General features: G+C 37.1%; 1 protein-coding gene across 2 annotated transcripts in view; it reads left to right on the top strand.

Annotated features, from left to right (window-relative positions):
- Window positions 1–20,593, top strand: part of ndrg3b (ndrg family member 3b) — a 95,088-nt gene that overhangs the window by 20,546 nt on the left and 53,949 nt on the right. For both annotated transcript variants that reach the window (XM_039735333.1, XM_039735331.1), the window contains exon 2: window positions 14,257–14,338. In XM_039735333.1, coding sequence (XP_039591267.1) covers window positions 14,282–14,338 — 57 coding nt within the window. In that variant the 5' untranslated portion in view covers window positions 14,257–14,281. The remainder of the gene's footprint in view (window positions 1–14,256; window positions 14,339–20,593) is intronic.

Raw genomic sequence — 20,593 nt, 5'->3', positions numbered from 1 at the left:
ATTCCCATGAAAATAACAATCTCTTTAAATTGTATATCCAGTTAACGAAACCCCGAGGTGGGCGAGCAAGGGGCAGAGCCCTCTAGTTTCTGTAAAGAATAAACTACATGCTGGAAGAAATGTGTGACAAGGCAAAATTTGCAATTTAAAAAAAAAAAAAAAAAAAAGAATACTCCAGAAGGCAAAAGAAATGGTTTATGCGTGTGTTTGGAAAATGTGAAACACTAGGACTTGAAATTGGTACTGAAAAGTTGTTTGGTAGCTTCTGATGACTGATCCTCATTTTCACCTGTTTGTTAAATTGCAGATTTTGGCTCAGTGGAAAAATTACTTTTGCTGTTGAATTTATTAAGGATGTGTTGAAATTACTGAAGTATAATCAAGTAAGAATGTATTCAAAATCAAAACTAAATAAATTTTCTTCTGAAATGTGCTGCCCATCAGTCGCAGGAAACATATTTTTATGTTTTGAAATTTCTTGGTAACTATTAGTGAAGAGCAAAGATTGCTGAGTTTGCTTTGCCGTGAGTTCCATGATATCACGAAAATATTTGTGATATTTGCCAAACTTTGCAAACTGCAATAAAGTCAATATGGAAGTACTAACTGAACTAGACTTGACTGGGTTATAATGGTGCCATCATCTATAAAGCGTCCTTGAGGGCTAGGGAAACGCCTGCAAGCTATACTGGATCGATTTTATTGTTGCCAAAAAGGTGACCTGACCTGAGCTGTGCGGCAGCGGTGGCAACCATTGTGCCCCCGTGCCTCCAAGAGGTCAAAAAAGAAAGTACCCAGTTAGACACCTGCAATCCTATATTTCCTCAAAACAAACAGGAAATGCCGAAATCGTAGTCCGCAGTCAGAAAAAATATGTAGGTCTTTTAAAGGCAGATAATGATGTCATGATTGAAACTGCTGGCTCATTCTGTTTTTTTGAAGTTGCGCTGAAGGCTGTCTAAACCATCTGTGCTGATGTTTTGTGCATTTTATTCTATCAAAAAGATAGAAATGTCTTATAAATAAACTAGCAAAATACCCGCGCTTCACAGCGGCGAAGTACTGCCTTAAAATTTTTAAGAAGAAACTTAAACCTTTTTAAACCGAGGGAAAATATACCAATATTTATTTTTTAAGGATCTCTTTGTATACCACATTGTGAGTTCGGCCCTCCGGTTGTAATATGACCAAGCTGTGCGCTAAGCTTACTCTTGAGCATGCAACGTACAGTTGGCCATGTGAACAGTAATCTTGTTTCAAATCTCATAGCTTGGATTGCTGCTGTCATAATCGGTTTGAGTTTCATGGTTTGTTTCAATTAGGCTAGTATTTGTAGGACTTGTGTTGAAGTGACATTTGGCATCTGTCAAGCGTTGTAAGTATATAACTGGTTTCATCGATAACTTCACATCCAGCATTTGAGAGTTTAAACATTCATAAACATCAAAGTGTCCACTACTTAAATCATCACCTGTAAATCTAAGATGTTTAAGAGGCATTGGCGGTTGTCGACAGGTGTAAAATATTTGGCCATTTCGGTACACTTGAAAGCGACAACCGAACAATTCACCGGCAGCCATCAACCCACATGCAGATGCATAGGTGAAGGGCTTAAGCATTTCACTCTTCTAGTGCTCCTGTGCAGTATAATTATCTCCTGTACCGTCATCAGTCCACACCTTGAACCTGTCCCAGTCATTCAATACATAAGACACAATGTTCCTCCGGATATCAAGAGTGAGCCTGATATGGCCGTGCAATATGTAACACAGAGAATGGAAAAGGTAGGTGTCATCTCCGGGCATGGAAACCACTCGGTAAGTGACAGTTGTTTGATCGATGGTGATCACCTCGATAGACATGTTAATGGGGGTACGGTTGGAAAGATAAAGGAAATGGGTACCTGAACAGTGTAAAGTAAGTCTACCTACACAATAACTATAATCGTAATAAATGAACAATAAAACAACGGAGAAGCCGTGGAGTAAATTAAAAAGGCTGTAGTTATCAGCAGGGAGACGTGAATCCCGTGGCGAAGCAAGGAAGGGAATGTAGAGACTGGAGCGACGGACGGCCTTATATAGGCAGGCAGCCAACAACGGGAGGCGTTGGGATGGGGGACCCAACGCCGCCTCACACGGTGACCGAGCTGCAGGCTATGGACGTATATATGTACGTAAGTAGGATTCAGTTAGTGTTGGGAACCCGCGTACCAAATTTCTTGAAGATGAGCCCATAAGTAACAAAGACCGTTGAAAAGTTCAATATGGTGGCCGACAGTGGCGTCATACCACCGAAATAAGTACGTATATTGGTTTCGGTTAGCACAGGGAAGTCACCTACCAAATTTCGTGAAGATGGGGCCATAAATAAGAAAGTTCAACATGGCGGACGTTATCGACAGTTATGACCATTACGTGTAGAATTTCGACATGAAACCTGCTTAACTTTTGTAAGTAAGCTGTAAGGAATAAGCCTGCCAAATTTCAGCCTTTTACCTACATGGGAAGTTGGAGAATTAGTGAGTGAGTGCTTTGCCTTTTATTAGTATAGATTATTATTATTTATTATTTAATACAGTCTCCTCTGTTTGGTTAGGGGTGTCAGGCTCTTTCACGGTTTGTTTTCACTCTCACTGTGCTACGTGGCTAATTATTATGCATTCATAAGGGGTATATGCCTCCTTCTCTTATGGAACTCCAAGATCAACCTGCACATTTGGCTACAAGCACAGATAACTCATCCCACAGAGTCTGTAAGGCAAAGGAGCAGTACTATATACAGTGGTGTGAAAATTTGCCCCCTTCCTGATTTCTTATTCTTTTGCATGTTTGTCACGCAAAATGTTTCTGATCATCAAACACATTTAACCATTAGTCAAATATAACACAAGTAAACACAAAATGCAGTTTTTAAATGATGGTTTTATTATTTAGGAGAAAAAATCCAAACCTCCATGGCCCTGTGTGAAAAAGTAATTGCCCCCTTGTTAAAAAATAACCTAACTGTGGTGTATCACACCAGAGTTCAATTTCCGTAGCCACCCCCAGGCCTGATTACTGCCACACCTGTTTCAATCAAGAAATCACTTAAATAGGAGCTGCCTGACACAGAGAAGTAGACCAAAAGCACCTCAAAAGCTAGACATCATGCCAAGATCCAAAGAAATTCAGGAACAAATGAGAACAGAAGTAATTGAGATCTATCAGTCTAGTAAAGGTTATAAAGCCATTTCTAAAGCTTTGGGACTCCAGCGAACCACAGTGAGAGCCATTATCCACAAATGGCAAAAACATGGAACAGTGGTGAACCTTCCCAGGAGTGGCCGGCCGACCAAAATTACCCCAAGAGCGCAGAGACGACTAATCCGAGAGGTCACAAAAGACCCCAGGACAACATCTAAAGAACTGCAGGCCTCACTTGCCTCAATTAAGGTCAGTGTTCACGACTCCACCATAAGAAAGAGACTGGGCAAAAACGGCCTGCATGGCAGATTTCCAAGATGCAAACCACTGTTAAGTAAAAAAGAACATTAGGGCTCGTCTCAATATTGCTAAGAAACATCTCAATGATTGCCAAGACTTTTGGGAAAATACCTTGTGGACTGATGAGACAAAAGTTGAACTTTTTGGAAGGCAAATGTCCCGTTACATCTGGCGTAACAGGAACACAGCATTTCAGAAAAAGAACATCATACCAACAGTAAAATATGGTGGTGGTAGTGTGATGGTCTGGGGTTGTTTGCTGCTTCAGGACCTGGAAGGCTTGCTGTGATTGATGGAACCATGAATTCTACTGTCTACCAAAAAATCCTGAAGGAGAATGTCCGGCTATCTGTTCGTCAACACAAGCTGAAGCGATCTTGGGTGCTGCAACAGGACAATGACCAAAAACACACCAGCAAATCCACCTCTGAATGGCTGAAGAAAAACAAAATGAAGACTTTGGAGTGGCCTAGTCAAAGTCCTGACCTGAATCCAATTGAGATGCTATGGCATGACCTTAAAAAGGCAGTTCATGCTAGAAAACCCTCAAATAAAGCTGAATTACAACAATTCTGCAAAGATAACTGGGCCAAAATTCCTCCAGAGTGCTGTAAAAGACTCATTGCAAGTTATCGCAAACGCTTGATTGCAGTTATTGCTGCTAAGGTTGACCCAACCAGTTATTAGGTTAAGGGGGCAATTACTTTTTCACACAGGGCCATGTAGGTTTGGATTTTTTTTTCTTCCTAAATAATAAAAACCATCATTTAAAAACTACATTTTGTGTTTACTTGTGTTATATTTGACTAAAGGTTAAATGTGTTTGATGATCAGAAACATTTTGTGTGACAAACATGCAAAAGAATAAGAAATCAGGAAGGGGGCAAATAGTTTTTCACACCACTGTACCTGGGGGCAGTCCCATCAATGTTGGCTGTTACAGCTCCAGAGGATGTTGCACTAGCCTCGCAAAGCATTATGGGGGTGCTGGTATTAAAAATTCTCCTAAACCAGCCAAATCTTTAGTTTAATAATTCAAAGAACAAGGGCGAATGTGAACATGGCAAATTCGCTGCAAATAACGCTTTGGCGAAATTTCCTGATCAACACTAGTAACTACCATGGACTTTTGGGGTCATCGGAATGTTTTGGTGACCCCAGTGTCTGATTTGTAGTGTTCTTTGAAGTACATTATGCTTTGTTTTACTTAATGTAAATGGTGGTTTGGTGATGGGGTAAAAAGTTTGCTGTCAAATTAAGTTCAGATTCTGATTCTATAATGATCAAAATGTTGAAGGATGATATTAGCATGGTGCCTGTAGCTAAAATGAAATTATTTGATGCAGGGTTTTTTTTATTTTTTTTTTTTTTTGTGTAGCACTTATGCAGAAGTGGATTCTGAGATTAAACTGCCCTGAACACCAAGGCCCATATACAATGATAAGTCAAACAGCCATTACCTTTTCCTGACAAATTGCATTTTGTTTGTCTGGTTACAGATTCCAGGTTTCTGGTCAAAAAAACGTATCCCCATATCCTTCAAAAACATTTTAAACTATGTCCAATAACTCATAGAAATTGATTAAACTGTTGTGTTTTTTCTTTTTTCTTTTTTTGCAGACTGCACCATTTAGATATGGCAATTTTTCGCTAAGTTTTGCCCAAATAGTTTTTGAGATACTGTACATTTATATTTAAATGTACATGTACACACATACTGTACACATATGCATGCACATACTCAAGAAATCTTCAGTATAAGGGAAGGTAGCTAACCACTTGTTAGCCCTACCAGAGTAGATTCTAAACACACAGTATAGGTGCCAGCTTCATGGGTGTCCTGGAGTTTAAGCACCCCCAAAATGTCTCTAAAAATCCTATAAATTTGACATAGCCTACATAAATTCATCATGTTGTGTTGATATGTTAAGTGTTTAAAAACACTTTTTAAAAATCTTATAAATTCACACAAATGTTTCCTATTTTGCTTAGAACAGCGTGGATCAGTCCCGGTCAATCTGATCCAACCCATTACCCGACTCGGAGCACTTCTTACTATCTGTCACGATTGGATAGGAGATGATTGCTTTTTATTTTTTAAATGTAAGTTCATTTATGATTTGGTCAATCAAATCACATATTAAGACAGTGAGAAATTAATCGCAGCACACTGTACTGAGCCGACCAGTGTGACCAACGATCAAAGTTTGTCATCTTGCAGTGTGCAGGTTAAGCCATCAATGATTTCTCATTGTGATCTCTCTCAGAGAGTAATTATGCCAAGGGGTGTGGAATTCATTTCAATGTGTAGATGCAATTATTCCATCCAAAATAATTCCCTGATAGAAAATAAATAATAGTGACAGTTTTATAAAAACAGGGTTAAAGCTTGAAATTCAGTCTTTTATTCATGCCAGTTTTGGCACATTTGGATTTGTCTGCCAAAGTGCTCAAAATCTGTGAGAACGGTGCAGTAAAATGCATTAGCAATATACCTTAGTTATGTGTACTGATTAAAGACTAATATTCATAGTAATTTAATCCAAATTTTTTTTTTGTATTGTAGAAATGGAAAAATATTGGAAGTAAATTCAACAAATTTATAAATATGAATTTATAATAATGTATTAAAGGCAGCAACTGATTATTTCAGCAAAAAATTTTAAGTCACAAATTGAAATGCCCAAATTACAGTGCATGTATTGATTCAGGCAAAAATGATAAAACAGAAGAGGTAGCCCACCAAACTGCTCATTACTGCAACAATGCTGGGAAATCTGGGAGTATAGGCTATTCTGGATTTGCGTCTGTGAAATGTGCCGCACGCCCCAATAAATGTGAAAAGTTTACGCTTGTGTCCACAATAGATCTATAAAGGTTGATGTGGACAGTGGCATTGAGCCTCCCCTGTATCTTTCTATCCACAAAGGTTGTTAATTTGTCTCTTTTGTATTTAAGTTGTTCACTTATTTAATTTCCTGTTCATTTTCACTCTACATTTATTTTAGCACATAATGCATTTTATTTTAATTAATGTATTGATCATATAATATTCTGTAGAACAATTTGTTGTATTGTAAAAGCTTCCATTGAGGGATTTTCCTAAGAATGACTAAAGTGTAATTTACATGGAAGTACTGTATGGACCATTCCATATGAAAGTTAGTATATTTATTTATTAATTATTTAAATGGTTTCCCTCCATCTATTTGCACTCATTTCTGTATTCCATCAACTGTCTGTATACAATGTAAACACATTAATTTAGAATAACTGTAGTTGAACTCTTCCCTAGAACTTGTTAGATTGAAGTTATTTTTCTTAACCCGTACTTTTACAATTTTCTTGCTCTTCCCACAAAAATACAATTTTTGAATTGTGCAAGTATAAGCCATTTTTTAAGTGATATTTCTCTTGTTCAGAGTTGCTTAGAAATTATTAAATACAACTTTTTTTGGTTTGTTAATTTACAAGCATAGTGGCTGGGAAGCTGAGATTGATATCAGCTTGCACATTCAAGACCATGGGCCTCATGTTTAACACCGTGCATAGAATTCGCACTAAAAACATGGCATATTGACAAAACCGGAAATGTGCATATGCACACAAAACAACAGATGCATAACACTGTGCATTCGCCAAGTTCCACGCACTTCCCCTTTATAAATCCCAATGGACATGAAATTTAATGCACATGCCTACAGCCCCACCCCAACTTCTCCCAGAATTTTGCATATATCAATATAAATAGCCTCTTCCATTCAGTGTTTTGTTGAAAGATGATGGCAAAAGCATGTGGGAAAAGCATTTCAGTGAATGCGAAGTGGCTCTGAGGAAAAACATACTATTTTTTCGCTAAAGTAGTGGTATAAGCAACAATAGGAAACTGATTAAGTGATACAGTGTGGCAGAGACACTTGAAAGTTCAAGTTCAGAAAGTTACACAGTGCCCGAAATTTAAAAACAATGGTCAGATATCAAAGTCGAAGTGAAAAGGTGAGTCCCAGCCCACCATCTGTTTATTCTATTTCAAACCCCCATGCTGAGGACACGACTCCAGGCAGTAATGGTGCTGCTATGCCCACAATATCTTCAGGCGCTGGCAGCGCTTATACCTGTGCCTTGGAAGCTTTTTGGCGACCATCTGGCTGTGTGTAGGCGGACACTGTTCTGGACTCACAAAATGCAATAGTGGTTGTTAAGAGATGCAGCCAATGAACTAATGAATGTCAGGGCTTTACTATGTGATATTGACCACAAATTAAATGAATTGGTTAAATGAATTTGATTGTTTTTACATTCTGATAATTACATTCAAATGAAGTTTTAATGCTGTCCAATTTGACTGATCATTTGGTGGATCGGGTTCATCATACCGCGTCTCTTCAGGTATGGGCACGCCATGATTTTGTGTGCCACATTATGCAGCATGCTACATGCTTGCACACTGCGACATACTTTCTGTGGACTATAGAGCAGCACATTAATAGAGTGGAAATGCTTTCTATTTAAATAAACAAATTCATTCTCTGAAGAACCTTTATAGAGTAGCGTTGGTGCCAAGCACCACAACGGATAGATTCTCTGTTCTATATATATCTGTTTGAGGTGACTCACTGCCCTTAAAAGGATTGCTTGCCCTTTGCTGCACCAGTTGGAGAAAGCACCTGTGACTGTGCAGAGTTGCCGTTTTTTATAGGCTCTCCTGCTATAGAAGATGTAATGCCAGCTCATTCTTTTGGTGATTCATCTCTGGCTGATGTAACTTGTCTAGTGTTGGTGCAATAGCAATGTACGTGCAGTTGACCGCTCCGATTACATTTGGGAAAACGAGACGTTGCTGTGAATTGCACTTTGTTTCCCAGTTAAACCACAGTGTAAGGAAACCTTAAATATCTGGATGACAAGCGGATAAACCATCGTATAAAGCTGGCATGGCATGACTCGGTGATATTTGTGAAATACCCGATCAGTCAGCAAGTTCATGTTGAAAAGCTTCAGTGGCTAAAAAGCTGAGAGAGGACAAAACGTCCAAAGGAGCAGGTAGAGCACAATTCCTCAAAGTCTGCCTTTGTAAAACCAGCACCAGTTCAGCACACAGCTCCAAGAGGATAGGTTTTGGAAATTGAAATTGACTTAGAAGTCAGTCATCATCATCTTTAAACATAGCTTCTCTTAATTCTTCTTTTTGCAATGTCTTCTAGCAACGCTAAAGTAGCTATGGTAGTTGAAATAGTTTGGCAATTCTGTGCACCTCTATATTGTTACACAGTGATTACAATCAAGTGAATTAAATTTGTAAACGATATGCAGTTAATTTCAATATATTTGATAAATCCCACAGAAACAGTAGCACTGCTTTGACACTGGGTGCCACTCATTTGCAAAACTGAGCAGAAACTTGTGTATACATGGTGTGTGGCTGCTGTGAAAATATGCGTGTCTTTTCAGCAAGTTTAGTTTTTATACAGCTCTAAGTGTGCATGGAAATGGGTGTACACAACATTTTTGTGTATACGCACTGTTTATACGTGACGCCCCATGTCTTTAATTTGATCTATTCAGGCGGAACTGCTTAATGTATTTAAAACAGTTTTATTTACTTTTGTATTTTTTGTATATGTAAATTTGAGTCATTTAGACCTGTAAGATTACCTTTGTATCTGTACCAACATCCCCATAACATATATGTTAGATTAATTAACAGTTTCTATGATTATGGTTTGCCTTATGATGAATGCTATCCAGTGTTGGTTTCTATTTTGTGTCCAGTTATTGCAACTCTGAGTGATTTTTTTTTTTTTGGGTTGTAATAAGCATGTGTTGACACATTTGATTCATATTTACTTAGCTTGAATAAGTGTATTGGTTCATATTACATAGTAGGTGTTTTTTTTTTAAGATGACTTTATGGGGGACACGAAGGTTGATAGCAATGGATAAATAATGTATTGCTTAAGGCAGATAATATCATAAAATCACAAGCCTCAGTGTAGCAACATTCTTTTAAAAAGCACAGCAGTCTGGTAAACAAAAATGAATCCGATAAATAAGTAATGAATATAGTCAAAACATTTACTGGAAATAAAGTCTGCATTTTAAGTACACCAAAAGCTTTTCTGTTTTTATTTATATTGTGTTAGAAATTAATTCACTCCTGTTTTACTGTGAAAAGGCTGCAAACCTGTAAAAAGGCAACCCTCATGCAAAGCTGTAATGTCCACTTTTCTCTGAAAAGCCAAAGGGAATACCTTCCACTCCATCTAGAAGTAACAAGCTCTATAAAAATAAATTCTATAAAAAAATTGTTTAGATCACTGTTAGCCACAGTAAAATATTTAAAGATGTAGCTGCAAGCAAATAATGTTCTTAATCAATTTCAGACTACAAAAAACAAACTCCTCCTATTCTGTGTGGTATTTATTTATTTATTGATTGACAGGATGACTGAAATTTAAAATAATTTTCATATTTTGCACTCTGTTAAATGAAATGTCTAGATAATATAGGCTCTTCTAAACATTTTATTTTGGGACCCTTAGGTTTTTTTTATTTTCTTTAAGAACCAGAGGTGTACATTTGAATCATATTACTTACCAGTTGACCCTCATTTATAAGTTAATAACAGTTGATCATTACCTGTCAACATGTTGCCACTTTCCACCTTGGCAAAAAAAAGTAATGTTATAGATGACAATATATTTAAGAACTGAATCACAATATTTCATATTTGAAACTCCTAAAAATCACAATATTGTTTTGGGATAATATACTATGAAATTCTTGGCAGCACATAAGATCTAGAGGCTGTGGTTAATGAAGCTGCCTCATGGATCCAGTGTCCTGGGTGCACAATCTGCATTGTTAAACTCAAGTCTTACAGCTGGATTGCAAAGTCATGGATATTGAGTAAACTGGTTATTACTAAGTGGCCTGTTATGTGTGTGGATGTTCATGGGTGTGCTGTGTAATTCTGACTGGTGCCCCTTTCAAGCTTGGTTCCTACCTCGGCTGCCAGAAAAGATTCCAGCAGCCTTTAAAATGGTCAGGCAGGATTGAAAGTATTACATAATCTCATCCAATAATAAATGGAATTTACTGCAAGCGAAAGTCAGTATTTGAAAGCAAGGTATAAATGCACAGTATTTGAACCACCTTTTAGAGCCATGAGTTTACTAAACCTCCCTGCAATTACTATTTGTGGAAGACATGACAGTCAAAACACATTCAGAACAAAAGATGAAAATAAAGGGTTATAGACTGAAAAAAAATTAGTTTTGTTTCATTATTGTGCTTTTTTTTATTATTGATTTTAAGAATCCAACAATAATTGTTTTTTAAGAAATCCTTAATCATATGGTTCTTGATAGTTGGTTAGCAAGGATAAAGTCATATAATGCAACAAAGTAAACCTTTTTAGTGTGTTATATGTATGTGTGTATGTGTATTAGAAATAAGATGCCTCTCAAAATGTTGTATTGACTGTCGTGTCAATCATTAAAGTGTTTGGCTAAAATGGTTGTGTTAGCCCCTTTAGTTTGTATTGTGTGGTAGCAAATTTTGCATACAGGCTTACAAGTTTCTTCTGATTTATTTCTCTCTCCAAACCCCCATATCCACATTTACTTCAAAGACAAAGTATTTTTCCAGATGCCACTCCAACTTCCCACTATGTCACTTAAGTGCGCTGGTGAAGGCTTTGACACTGCTGAAGGTGCCATATTAAGTCTTATAGGTCGTTGGAAAAAGGGCTGCACCTCAAGCCATGTCGATTGATAGCCTATATGCCTTAATTGTCAAAAGTCAGGGTGAACTGCAAGTGCACACACATACGTGCACACACATACGTATATATATATATATATATATATATATATATATATATATATATATATATATATATATATACACACACACACAGTGTACTATGTATTGTACACATACTATTTGTGCTACTCGTCTAAGATGGGTTTAAATCCATTTGATCAACGTAGAACCTCAGAGCTAACATTTGCAGTGCAACATCAATTGGAATATATTTTTTAATACAACAACAACAACATTTATTTATATAGCACATTTTCATACAAACAGTAGCTCAAAGTGCTTTACATATTAAAGAATAGAAAAATGAAAGACACAATTATAAAACAAAATAAATCAACATTAATTAACATCGAATAAGAGTAAGGTTCAATGGCCAGAGGGGACAGAAAAAACAAAAAAACTCCAGACGGCTGGAGAAAAATAAAATCTGTAGGGATTCCAGACCATGAGACCGCCCAGTCCCTCTGGGCATTCTACCTAACATAAATGAAACAGTCCTCTTTGGATTTAGGGTTCTCACGGAAGGGCTTGATGATGATGATGGTCACGTAGACTTCTGCCTTTAATTCGTCCATCGTTGTTGGAGCATCATGAAGCTTTGAGTAGGTGGAGGTGGCGCAGGCCACCACCACAAAGAAACCGGAAAAAGAAACAGAAAAGAGAGTAGGGTCAGTACCGATTTTAGAGCCACCATGAATAGTTATTTTGAGGAAATTGAACATATAGAGTATCAGGATTAAGTTAAATTAAGATTAAAATGAAGTTATAAAAGGCCATGTTAAAGTAATGTGTTTTCAGCAGTGTTTTAAAGTGCTCTACTGTATCAGCCTGGCGAATTCCTATTGGCAGGCTATTCCAGATTTTAGGTGCATAACAGCAGAAGGCCGCCTCACCACTTCTTTTAAGTTTTGTTCTTGGAATTCTAAGGAGACACTCATTTGAGGATCTGAGGTTACGATTTGGAATATAAGGTGTCAGACATTCCGATATATAAGATGGGGCAAGATTATTTAAGGCTTTATAAACCATAAGCAGAATTTTAAAGTCAATCCTGAATGACACAGGTAACCAGTGTAGTGACGCTAAGACTGGTGTGATGTGTTCTGATTTTCTTTTCCTAGTTAGGATTCTAGCAGCTGCATTCTGCACTAGTTGCAAACGATTTATATCTTTTTTGGGTAGTCCTGAGAGGAGTGCGTTACAGTAATCTAGTCGACTGAAAACAAACGCGTGAACTAATTTCTCAGCATCTTTCAGTGATATAAGAGGTCTAACTTTACTTATGTTTCTTAAGTGAAAAATGCTGTCCTAATGATCTGATTAATATGTGATTTAAAATTCAGATTACAGTCAACAATCACCCCTAAGCTTTTTACCTCCGTCTTGACTTTTAATCCTAATGTATCCAGTTTATTTCTAATAGCCTCATTGTATCCATTATTGCTGATCACTAAAATTTCAGTTTTCTCTTTATTTAACTTGAGAAAATTACTATTCATCCATTCTGAGATACTAGTCAGACATTGTGTTAGTGAATCAATAGAATCGGGGTCATCAGGTGCTATTGATAAGTACAGCTGTGTGTCATCAGCATAGCTGTGGTAGCTCACGTTGTGCCCTGAGATAATCTGACCTAACGGAAGCATGTAGATTGAGAATAACAGCGGACCCAGGATAGAGCCTTGTGGAACACCATATTGGATATCCTGTGTCTTCGAGTTGTAATTCCCACAACTAACAAAATATTTTCTCCCTGTCAGGTAGGATTCAAACCAATTTAAGACACTGCCAGAGAGGCCCACCCATTGACTAAGGCGATTTCTAAGAATGTTGTGATCAATGGTGTCAAATGCAGCACTCAGAGATCTAAGAGGATGAGAACAGATAAATGGCCTCTGTCTGCATTTACCCGCAAGTCATTTACTACATTAACGAGTGCAGTTTCTGTGCTGTGATTTGTTCTAAAACCTGACTGAAATTTATCAAGAATAGCATGTTTATTTAGGTGGTCATTTAACTGCATAATGACTGCCTTCTCTAGAACTTTACTTAAGAAGGGCAGGTTAGAGATGGGTTTTAAAATTTTCAATTTTAATGTATGTAATAATATGTAATGCAGCTTTCATTTCAACAGATGGTGCTTTACAAAGATTTGTAATAATAAAACACGATACTACAAATCTTTGTAATGCACCATCCACTGGAATAACAAATGCAATGCATATGTCCCTGTTATGCAATTTGGTATGGGATTTGTAAAAGCAGTGTTAAATGTCTGTGATATGCCATCTGTTGGAATGACAGAGATGTAGCAGCAGGACGGACACACAGATATGCAGACACACAGATGCTTCTCCTTTTATTATGGTGGATGTGCTGCAAATGTGGTATATTGGTAAACAAGGCTGTGAAAAGTGCAGTACTTTAACTGTGGTACTAGTTCAGTGTAGCCAAGTCTTTTTCTTTCCAAAGAATTTATTTTTAAGAGAGGCATCATGCATTAAAGCATGGTTTCCATAGTGATGGTTCTGTCACTTGGTTTGCTGTTTGCATATCTTAGAGTGAATATTAACCTTTTATGTTTCTGTTCTTAAAGCATATGCGTTGGATTTACCAAAGTCCATGTGGCTAACAGAAACATGTTTAAATTGTTGGATAATCTTCTACAGTTTGTTTGTTAAAGCACATCAGTAGTATTGCCCTTGATTAATGATGACTTCTCATTTTCAAACCTGTTTAATCCAATTTAGGGTCCCTGGGTTCCTATGCCAGCAACACCTGGCACAAGGCAGAAAAACAAACTAAAATATCAATTATCATTGTTCAGCTGTAAAATGTGTTTATTAAATTTCTTATGGAACTTGAGTATTGAATTCTTGTCAATTTGTGTAAATTAATCCATGTATAAAGCTTGTTAACCTTGATATGTTTTTTATTTTTTAAGGACCTTCTAGTGAGAATACAGTATCATGGATGAGCTACAGGATGTTCAGCTTACAGAGATTAAACCTCTACTAAATGAAAAAGTAAGTTGACAGGTATCAAGTGTGTTTGCAAACATAATGAATTTATGCATGTGGTATACACAAAAAAATACCCATTTAACATGTTTAGTTTGCTAATCGTTTTACTGTGCAAGGAGTGAAGCACTACACAAGCTTCATGTATGTAGAAAAATATGATGTAGAAACACCTTTCTGTGTATTTTTTGTGTCTAGGAAATTACAAACTAAGGATTCTAATTTGCTTTAATTTGTCATGTTTCACATTAATTTATCATTTTTGGAAGGCCCTGTGGACATCATCTTTTGTGTGAGTGCATAGCGTGTATATATGTACATTTATATAATATAAACTTCTTTTAATATAACTACCAAAGATTGTTCAGACTTGTCTAATTTATACATTTTAATGGAATTGGGCTTATGGGGAGATGACTCATATGCAAGATTTCCCCTAGAGGAAACCATGCATCTTGTTCTCTCAGCAGTACTGAAATAAACGGCTGAATTTATTTATGGACAAAAGCATCTTTATTCAGAATTTTAAATCCATAAATGCATTGTTTATGGAAGTTAAATAAAAAACCTTCAGGCAAAGTTATACTACCACACAGACATAATAAACTTTTGAACCAATGAACTAATCTGTAACTTAAAATGTTGATTGAATAATTTCAACAGGTTACCTTGATCCACTGTGTTGACATAAAGTTTAGATTTCCATATGTTTAATATATTTAAAAAGATACATTTATCAAAAGATGAACTTGTTTTCTTATAACAGTGCATTGATTATAACAAAAAATAGGAACAGGAAATTAACGTTTAGCTCCGCTTGTAAGTATTACACTTGTCCACTTAATTTACAAAGGCACTATTCTGACAAACTCTAAGGGTCTCATAGGAAATGCAGAATGAGGATGTCATGTTGAATGATGGTAATGGATACAATACAGTCAGAAAACTTATCCTTTTGAGGTACAGATGATCACTGAATAATCGGACATGTACTACATTTGAACACTGAGATTGGAGTATTTAATTTATATGTATATTTGCAATTGACATCTGTGCAAAATACACAATTTTTTTTTTTTAATGCGTGCAATGTTACAAGGCAAATTTCCATTTGAATGGTTGCGTAAATTAGCAAAACTTGAAACCAACCCTCGTGAACTTCATCAGAGACCCCTGCACAGTAAGCATGTTACAGTTTGGTGCGCCGTTGCAGAATTTGGCATTGTGGGCCCTTACTTTTATGAGGAGGGAGAAGCAACGGTCACCATCACTTCAGAATGTTACATTGAAATGCTAGAGAATGTTTTGCGACCTCAACTGGGAGAAATTGATGTGGTGGATGCCTGGTTTCAACAGGATGGAGCAACAAGTTTTGCAGGAGATATTTCCAGGGAAGCTGAACGCGTTGCATGGTGATGTCAGGTGGCCTTCACATTTGCTTGATCTCACTTTGTGCAATTTCTTCTTGTGGATCTTTCTCAATCTGAAGGTATACAAAGACAGACCTCAAATCTTTGAAGCCCTCAAGGACAATATTAGCCACAAAATCACTGCTATTCCCCTTGAAATGGGCGAATGAGTCATGCGACCGTTCAGAAATTGTCTTGAACAGTGTGTCGTTAATGATGGCCACCACCTTGAAGACATCATTTTTAAAACACAGTAAATACCCTTTCTTGTGTCGTAATGAAATTTATTTTTTCTTGTAGCGGTTTTGCAGAATAAACATTTGAAATGTGGTACTTCTTTTTCGCTCCCCCTGTATATTGTAATATTAAACTACATTTTTCTTGTAAATAATATTGCAATGGAAACAAAAGAAAAAAAACATAAGAATGCATGTATCAGGTTAAAACTAATTTACAGTTTGGTGCATTTTCCTTTGACTTAAATACACTCATCTTTGCAGAATTGTTGTAATTCAGCTTTATTTGAGGGTTTTCTAGTATGAACCGCCTTTTTAAGGTCATGCAATAGCATCTCAATTGGATTCAGGTCAGGACTTTGACTAGGCCACTCCAAAGTCTTCATTTTGTTTTTCTTCAGCCATTCAGAGGTGGATTTGCTGGTGTGTTTTGGGTCATTGTCCTGTTGCAGCACCCAAGATCACTTCAGCTTGAGTTGGCGAACAGATGGCCGGACATTCTCCTTCAGGATTTTTTGGTAGACAGTAGAATTCATGGTTCCATCAATCACAGCAAGCCTTCCAGGTCCTGAAGTAGCAAAACAACCCCAGACCATCACACTACCACCACCATATTTTACTGTTGGTATGATGTTCTTTTTCTGAAATGCTGTGTTCCTTTTACGCCAGATGTAACGGGACATTTGCCTTCCAAAAAGTTCAACTTTTGTCTCATCAGTCCACAAGGTATTTTCCCAAAAGTCTTGGCAATCATTGAGATGTTTCTTAGCAAAATTGAGACGAGCCCTAATGTTCTTTTTGCTTAACAGTGGTTTGCGTCTTGGAAATCTGCCATGCAGGCCGTTTTGCCCAGTCTCTTTCTTATGGTGGAGTCGTGAACACTGACCTTAATTGAGGCAAGTGAGGCCTGCAGTTCTTTAGACGTCCTGGGGTCTTTTGTGACCTCTCGGATGAGTCGTCTCTGCGCTCTTGGGGTAATTTTGGTCGGCCGGCCACTCCTGGGAAGGTTCACCACTGTTCCATGTTTTGCCATTTGTGGATAATGGCTCTCACTGTGGTTCGCTGGAGTCCCAAAGCTTTAGAAATGGCTTTATAACCTTTACCAGACTGATAGATTTAAATTACTTCTGTTCTCATTTGTTCCTGAATTTCTTTGGATCTTGGCATGATATCTAGCTTTTGAGGTGCTTTTGGTCTACTTCTCTGTGTCAGGCAGCTCCTATTTAAGTGATTTCTTGATTGAAACAGGTGTGGCAATAATCAGGCCTGGGGGTGGCTACGGAAATTGAACTCAGGTGTGATACACCACAGTTAGGTTATTTTTTAACAAGGGGCAATTACTTTTTCAGACAGGGCCATTTAGGTTTGGATTTTTTTTCTCCCTAAATAATAAAAACCATTTAAAAACTGCATTTTGTGTTTACTTGTGTTATATTTGACTAATGGTTAAATGTGTTTGATGATCAGAAACATTTTGTGTGACAAACATGCAAAAGAATAAGAAATCAGGAAGGGGGCAAATAGTTTTTCACACCACTGTAGCTACTTATTAATCAGGATCCAGACCATGTTGGAGCATCATTTTAATCAAGCTAGAAAAACAACTAATTGGTAACTATGTGTGTTTAGACATATAATTACCAGTTACAATGGATTCAGAAAGTATTCAGAACCATTCACTTTTTCAAATTTTACTGTGTAGCAGCCTTGTGCTAAAATTATTTCAATTAGTGTTTTCCCTGGATTAAGCAATTCTTGACGACCTCAGAAAAACCAAGCAAAAATTAAAAATATATGTAATTAATATTTTTTTTAAACATAATAAAAATGTAATTATTATAAAAATTGAAATATCACATTGACACCAGTATTCAGACCCTTTACTCAGTATTTAATTGAAGCAAATTTTAGCAGCAATTCCAGCCTGGAGTCTTCTTTGGTATGACGTGAGAAGCTTTGCACACCTGAATCTGGGGATTGTCTGTCATTCTTCTTTGCAGATCCTCTCCAGCTGTGTCAGGTTCATTGAAGACTGTTGGTGGACAACTGATTTAAGGTCTCTCCAGAAATGTTTGATTGTGCCCAAGTCTTTGCTCTGGCTGGGCAACTTTAGTACCCAGAGTTATTCTTAAGCCCCTCCTGTGGTGTCCTTGCTTTTATGCTTAGGGTCATTGTCCTGTTGGAGTGTGAACCCTTTGCCCAGTCTGAGGCCCAGAGCTCTCTTTTGAGCAGGTTTTCATTAAGGGTATCTCTGTACTTTCCTCGGTTCAGCTTTCCTTTAATCCTGTCTAATCTCCCAGTCCGTTTCACTGGGAGGGGGAAAAAACACAATGTAATGCTGCCACCACCATGCTTCACCACTGGAATATAGTTGCACAGGTGATGAGTTGTGCCTGGGAATCATATTTCTCATAGTCTGGGAATCCTTGAGGTGCCTTTTTGCCAGCTCAAAGTGGGCTTATGTGTGCCTTTTGCCGAGGAGTCTGTCGGGCCACTCTGTCATTAAGCTTACATCAGTGGAGAGCTGCAGTGATGGTATCCTTATGAAAGTTTCTCCCAGTTCCACAGATTCTCTAATAATTGGCCAGAGTGACCATTGGGTTCTTGGTCACCTCTTTTCCCAAGGCCCTTCTCCCATGATTGCTCAGTTTGGCCAGGTGGCCAGCACTGGAAAGAGTCATGGTTTCTAGGATCTTTTTGTAGCCTTCCCCTGATTTGTTCCTGGACACAATCCTGTCGGCAACCAGTTCCTTCGACCTCATGGCTTGGTTTTTACTCTAATGCTCATTGTAAACTGTGGAACCTTCTATAGGCAAGTGGGTGCCTTTCCTGATCATGTCCAGTCAATTGAGGTGACCACAGGTGGACTCCAAACAAGGCGTAGAAAAAAACGGGATGCATCTGAGCCTACTTCTGTCAGTGTGATATTTTTAGTTTTTAATTTCTAAAATACTGTATTTGCTTTGTTCTTCAGGGATAAAGAGTGTTACATGATGTGGGTTAAAATTAATATACTGTAAATGATTTTAGCACAAGGCTCCAACATAAGAATGTAAAGAGGTCTGAATAGTTTCTGGATCCACTACATTAGAAACATTGGTTTACAGGATCATTAAAATAAGCAGAAAAAATTCACTTTGCAAACAGACAAAATCCTGCTTGAAATCGAACATAATATTAATATTAGTGGCTCTAGAGCTACTACTATGAAAACAATTTTAAAAATCCCTGTACTTTTAAAAGAATTGAAGAAAGGACATAACTTAAGTGCATCTTGTTAGAAAGCATTGAAGTAGAGCTTATATGCAGGAATAGACAATGTAAGCTACAAATACACATTGAATGTAAAAATCTCATTTACTGTAAAATCTGGCCTTTTTTATTGTACAATCTCTGGTTTTCCTAATTGTGCTCTGAGGAGGACAGGTCTGGCTTGGTTTCCACCTTGCTTCTTCTTCTCCCCAAGATTATGAAGTGTTATATAAAAATGGTATAAATTATTTCTGGAGTTAGGAAAAACCTACTTAATGTGAGTGTTCCTTCTAGTAAACCGAGACATGAGGGGAGACCTACTCAATATTAAGAGGTGTAGTTTTTTTTTTTTTTAAAGATAATTTTGGGCTTAAATGAAATGGCATTTGTTGTAATGTTGACAAATCTCCTACGTTCAGTGACTTGACTAAAGTAAACATGGACAGCAACACTTTTTGATAATTGCTGTTTATAGTCCAATATGGACCTTCAATCACTTCTAACCACTAAGCTTGTGACTCACTATAGCTGCTGGAGAAAGGAAAACAGAGAGATGTGGCAAATGATTGACATGTATATTTACTGTAAGTCATGGTATTTTGAATGATGCCTATAAATGAGACTTTTGGTATAAAGTTAAATTTTACAGGCTTGTTTTGCTATAACAGAAAAATCTTAATTCTGACAATTTTATTAACTTTTTTACAAAATTATTCTAGCCAGAGCCCAAGACCGTTCAATGCAACTGCTTGCAGTTGTGTTGGATAATACATTTTTCTTCTATCCCAGCCTGAGATATATGTATACAGAACAAGTGAGCCCAGTGCAGGACTTAAACACAGGGGCCTTTTTTGCTCCCATTAACTAAATTCTAGGGACACTACATAAACAAATGAGTCCATGTTGCAAAGTATACAAAATAACATTTTTTTTTTATCTGAAAACAATTTTGTTAATCTTATCAATAGCACAAATATAAATTATACAGTATATAGGTGTAATTTCCTTTTGTATTAAAAGAACTATCACAAAACATTAAGCAATTTACAATACGGTATATTGATCTAATGAAAAAAGTTTCATACAAGTTATTGGCACCTAAAGTGTTTCATACTGATTTCCAATTTGCTTAAAATCAAAGATATGGGGCACTACATGCACCCAGTAGATCCTATTTAAAGTAATTTCATTTTACAATGCTTAACATTATCTTACTAAAGGTATTAATGTAGAACATGTTAAAACTGTAATCTAGTAATGCTGGAATTGTGGCTTAACGTCTCAGATTTTACTAAGTGATCAATAATAACCAAAAAGATAGTATAACAGGGAGCCTGACAGCAAGTCACCAGCTGTGATAAGTC

Source organism: Polypterus senegalus, chromosome 14, assembly GCF_016835505.1.
Source record: "Polypterus senegalus isolate Bchr_013 chromosome 14, ASM1683550v1, whole genome shotgun sequence".
Lineage (NCBI taxonomy): Eukaryota > Metazoa > Chordata > Cladistia > Polypteriformes > Polypteridae > Polypterus > Polypterus senegalus.
The sequence above is the reverse complement of the archived record's forward strand: the minus strand, read 5'-3'. Positions and strand labels throughout refer to the sequence as shown.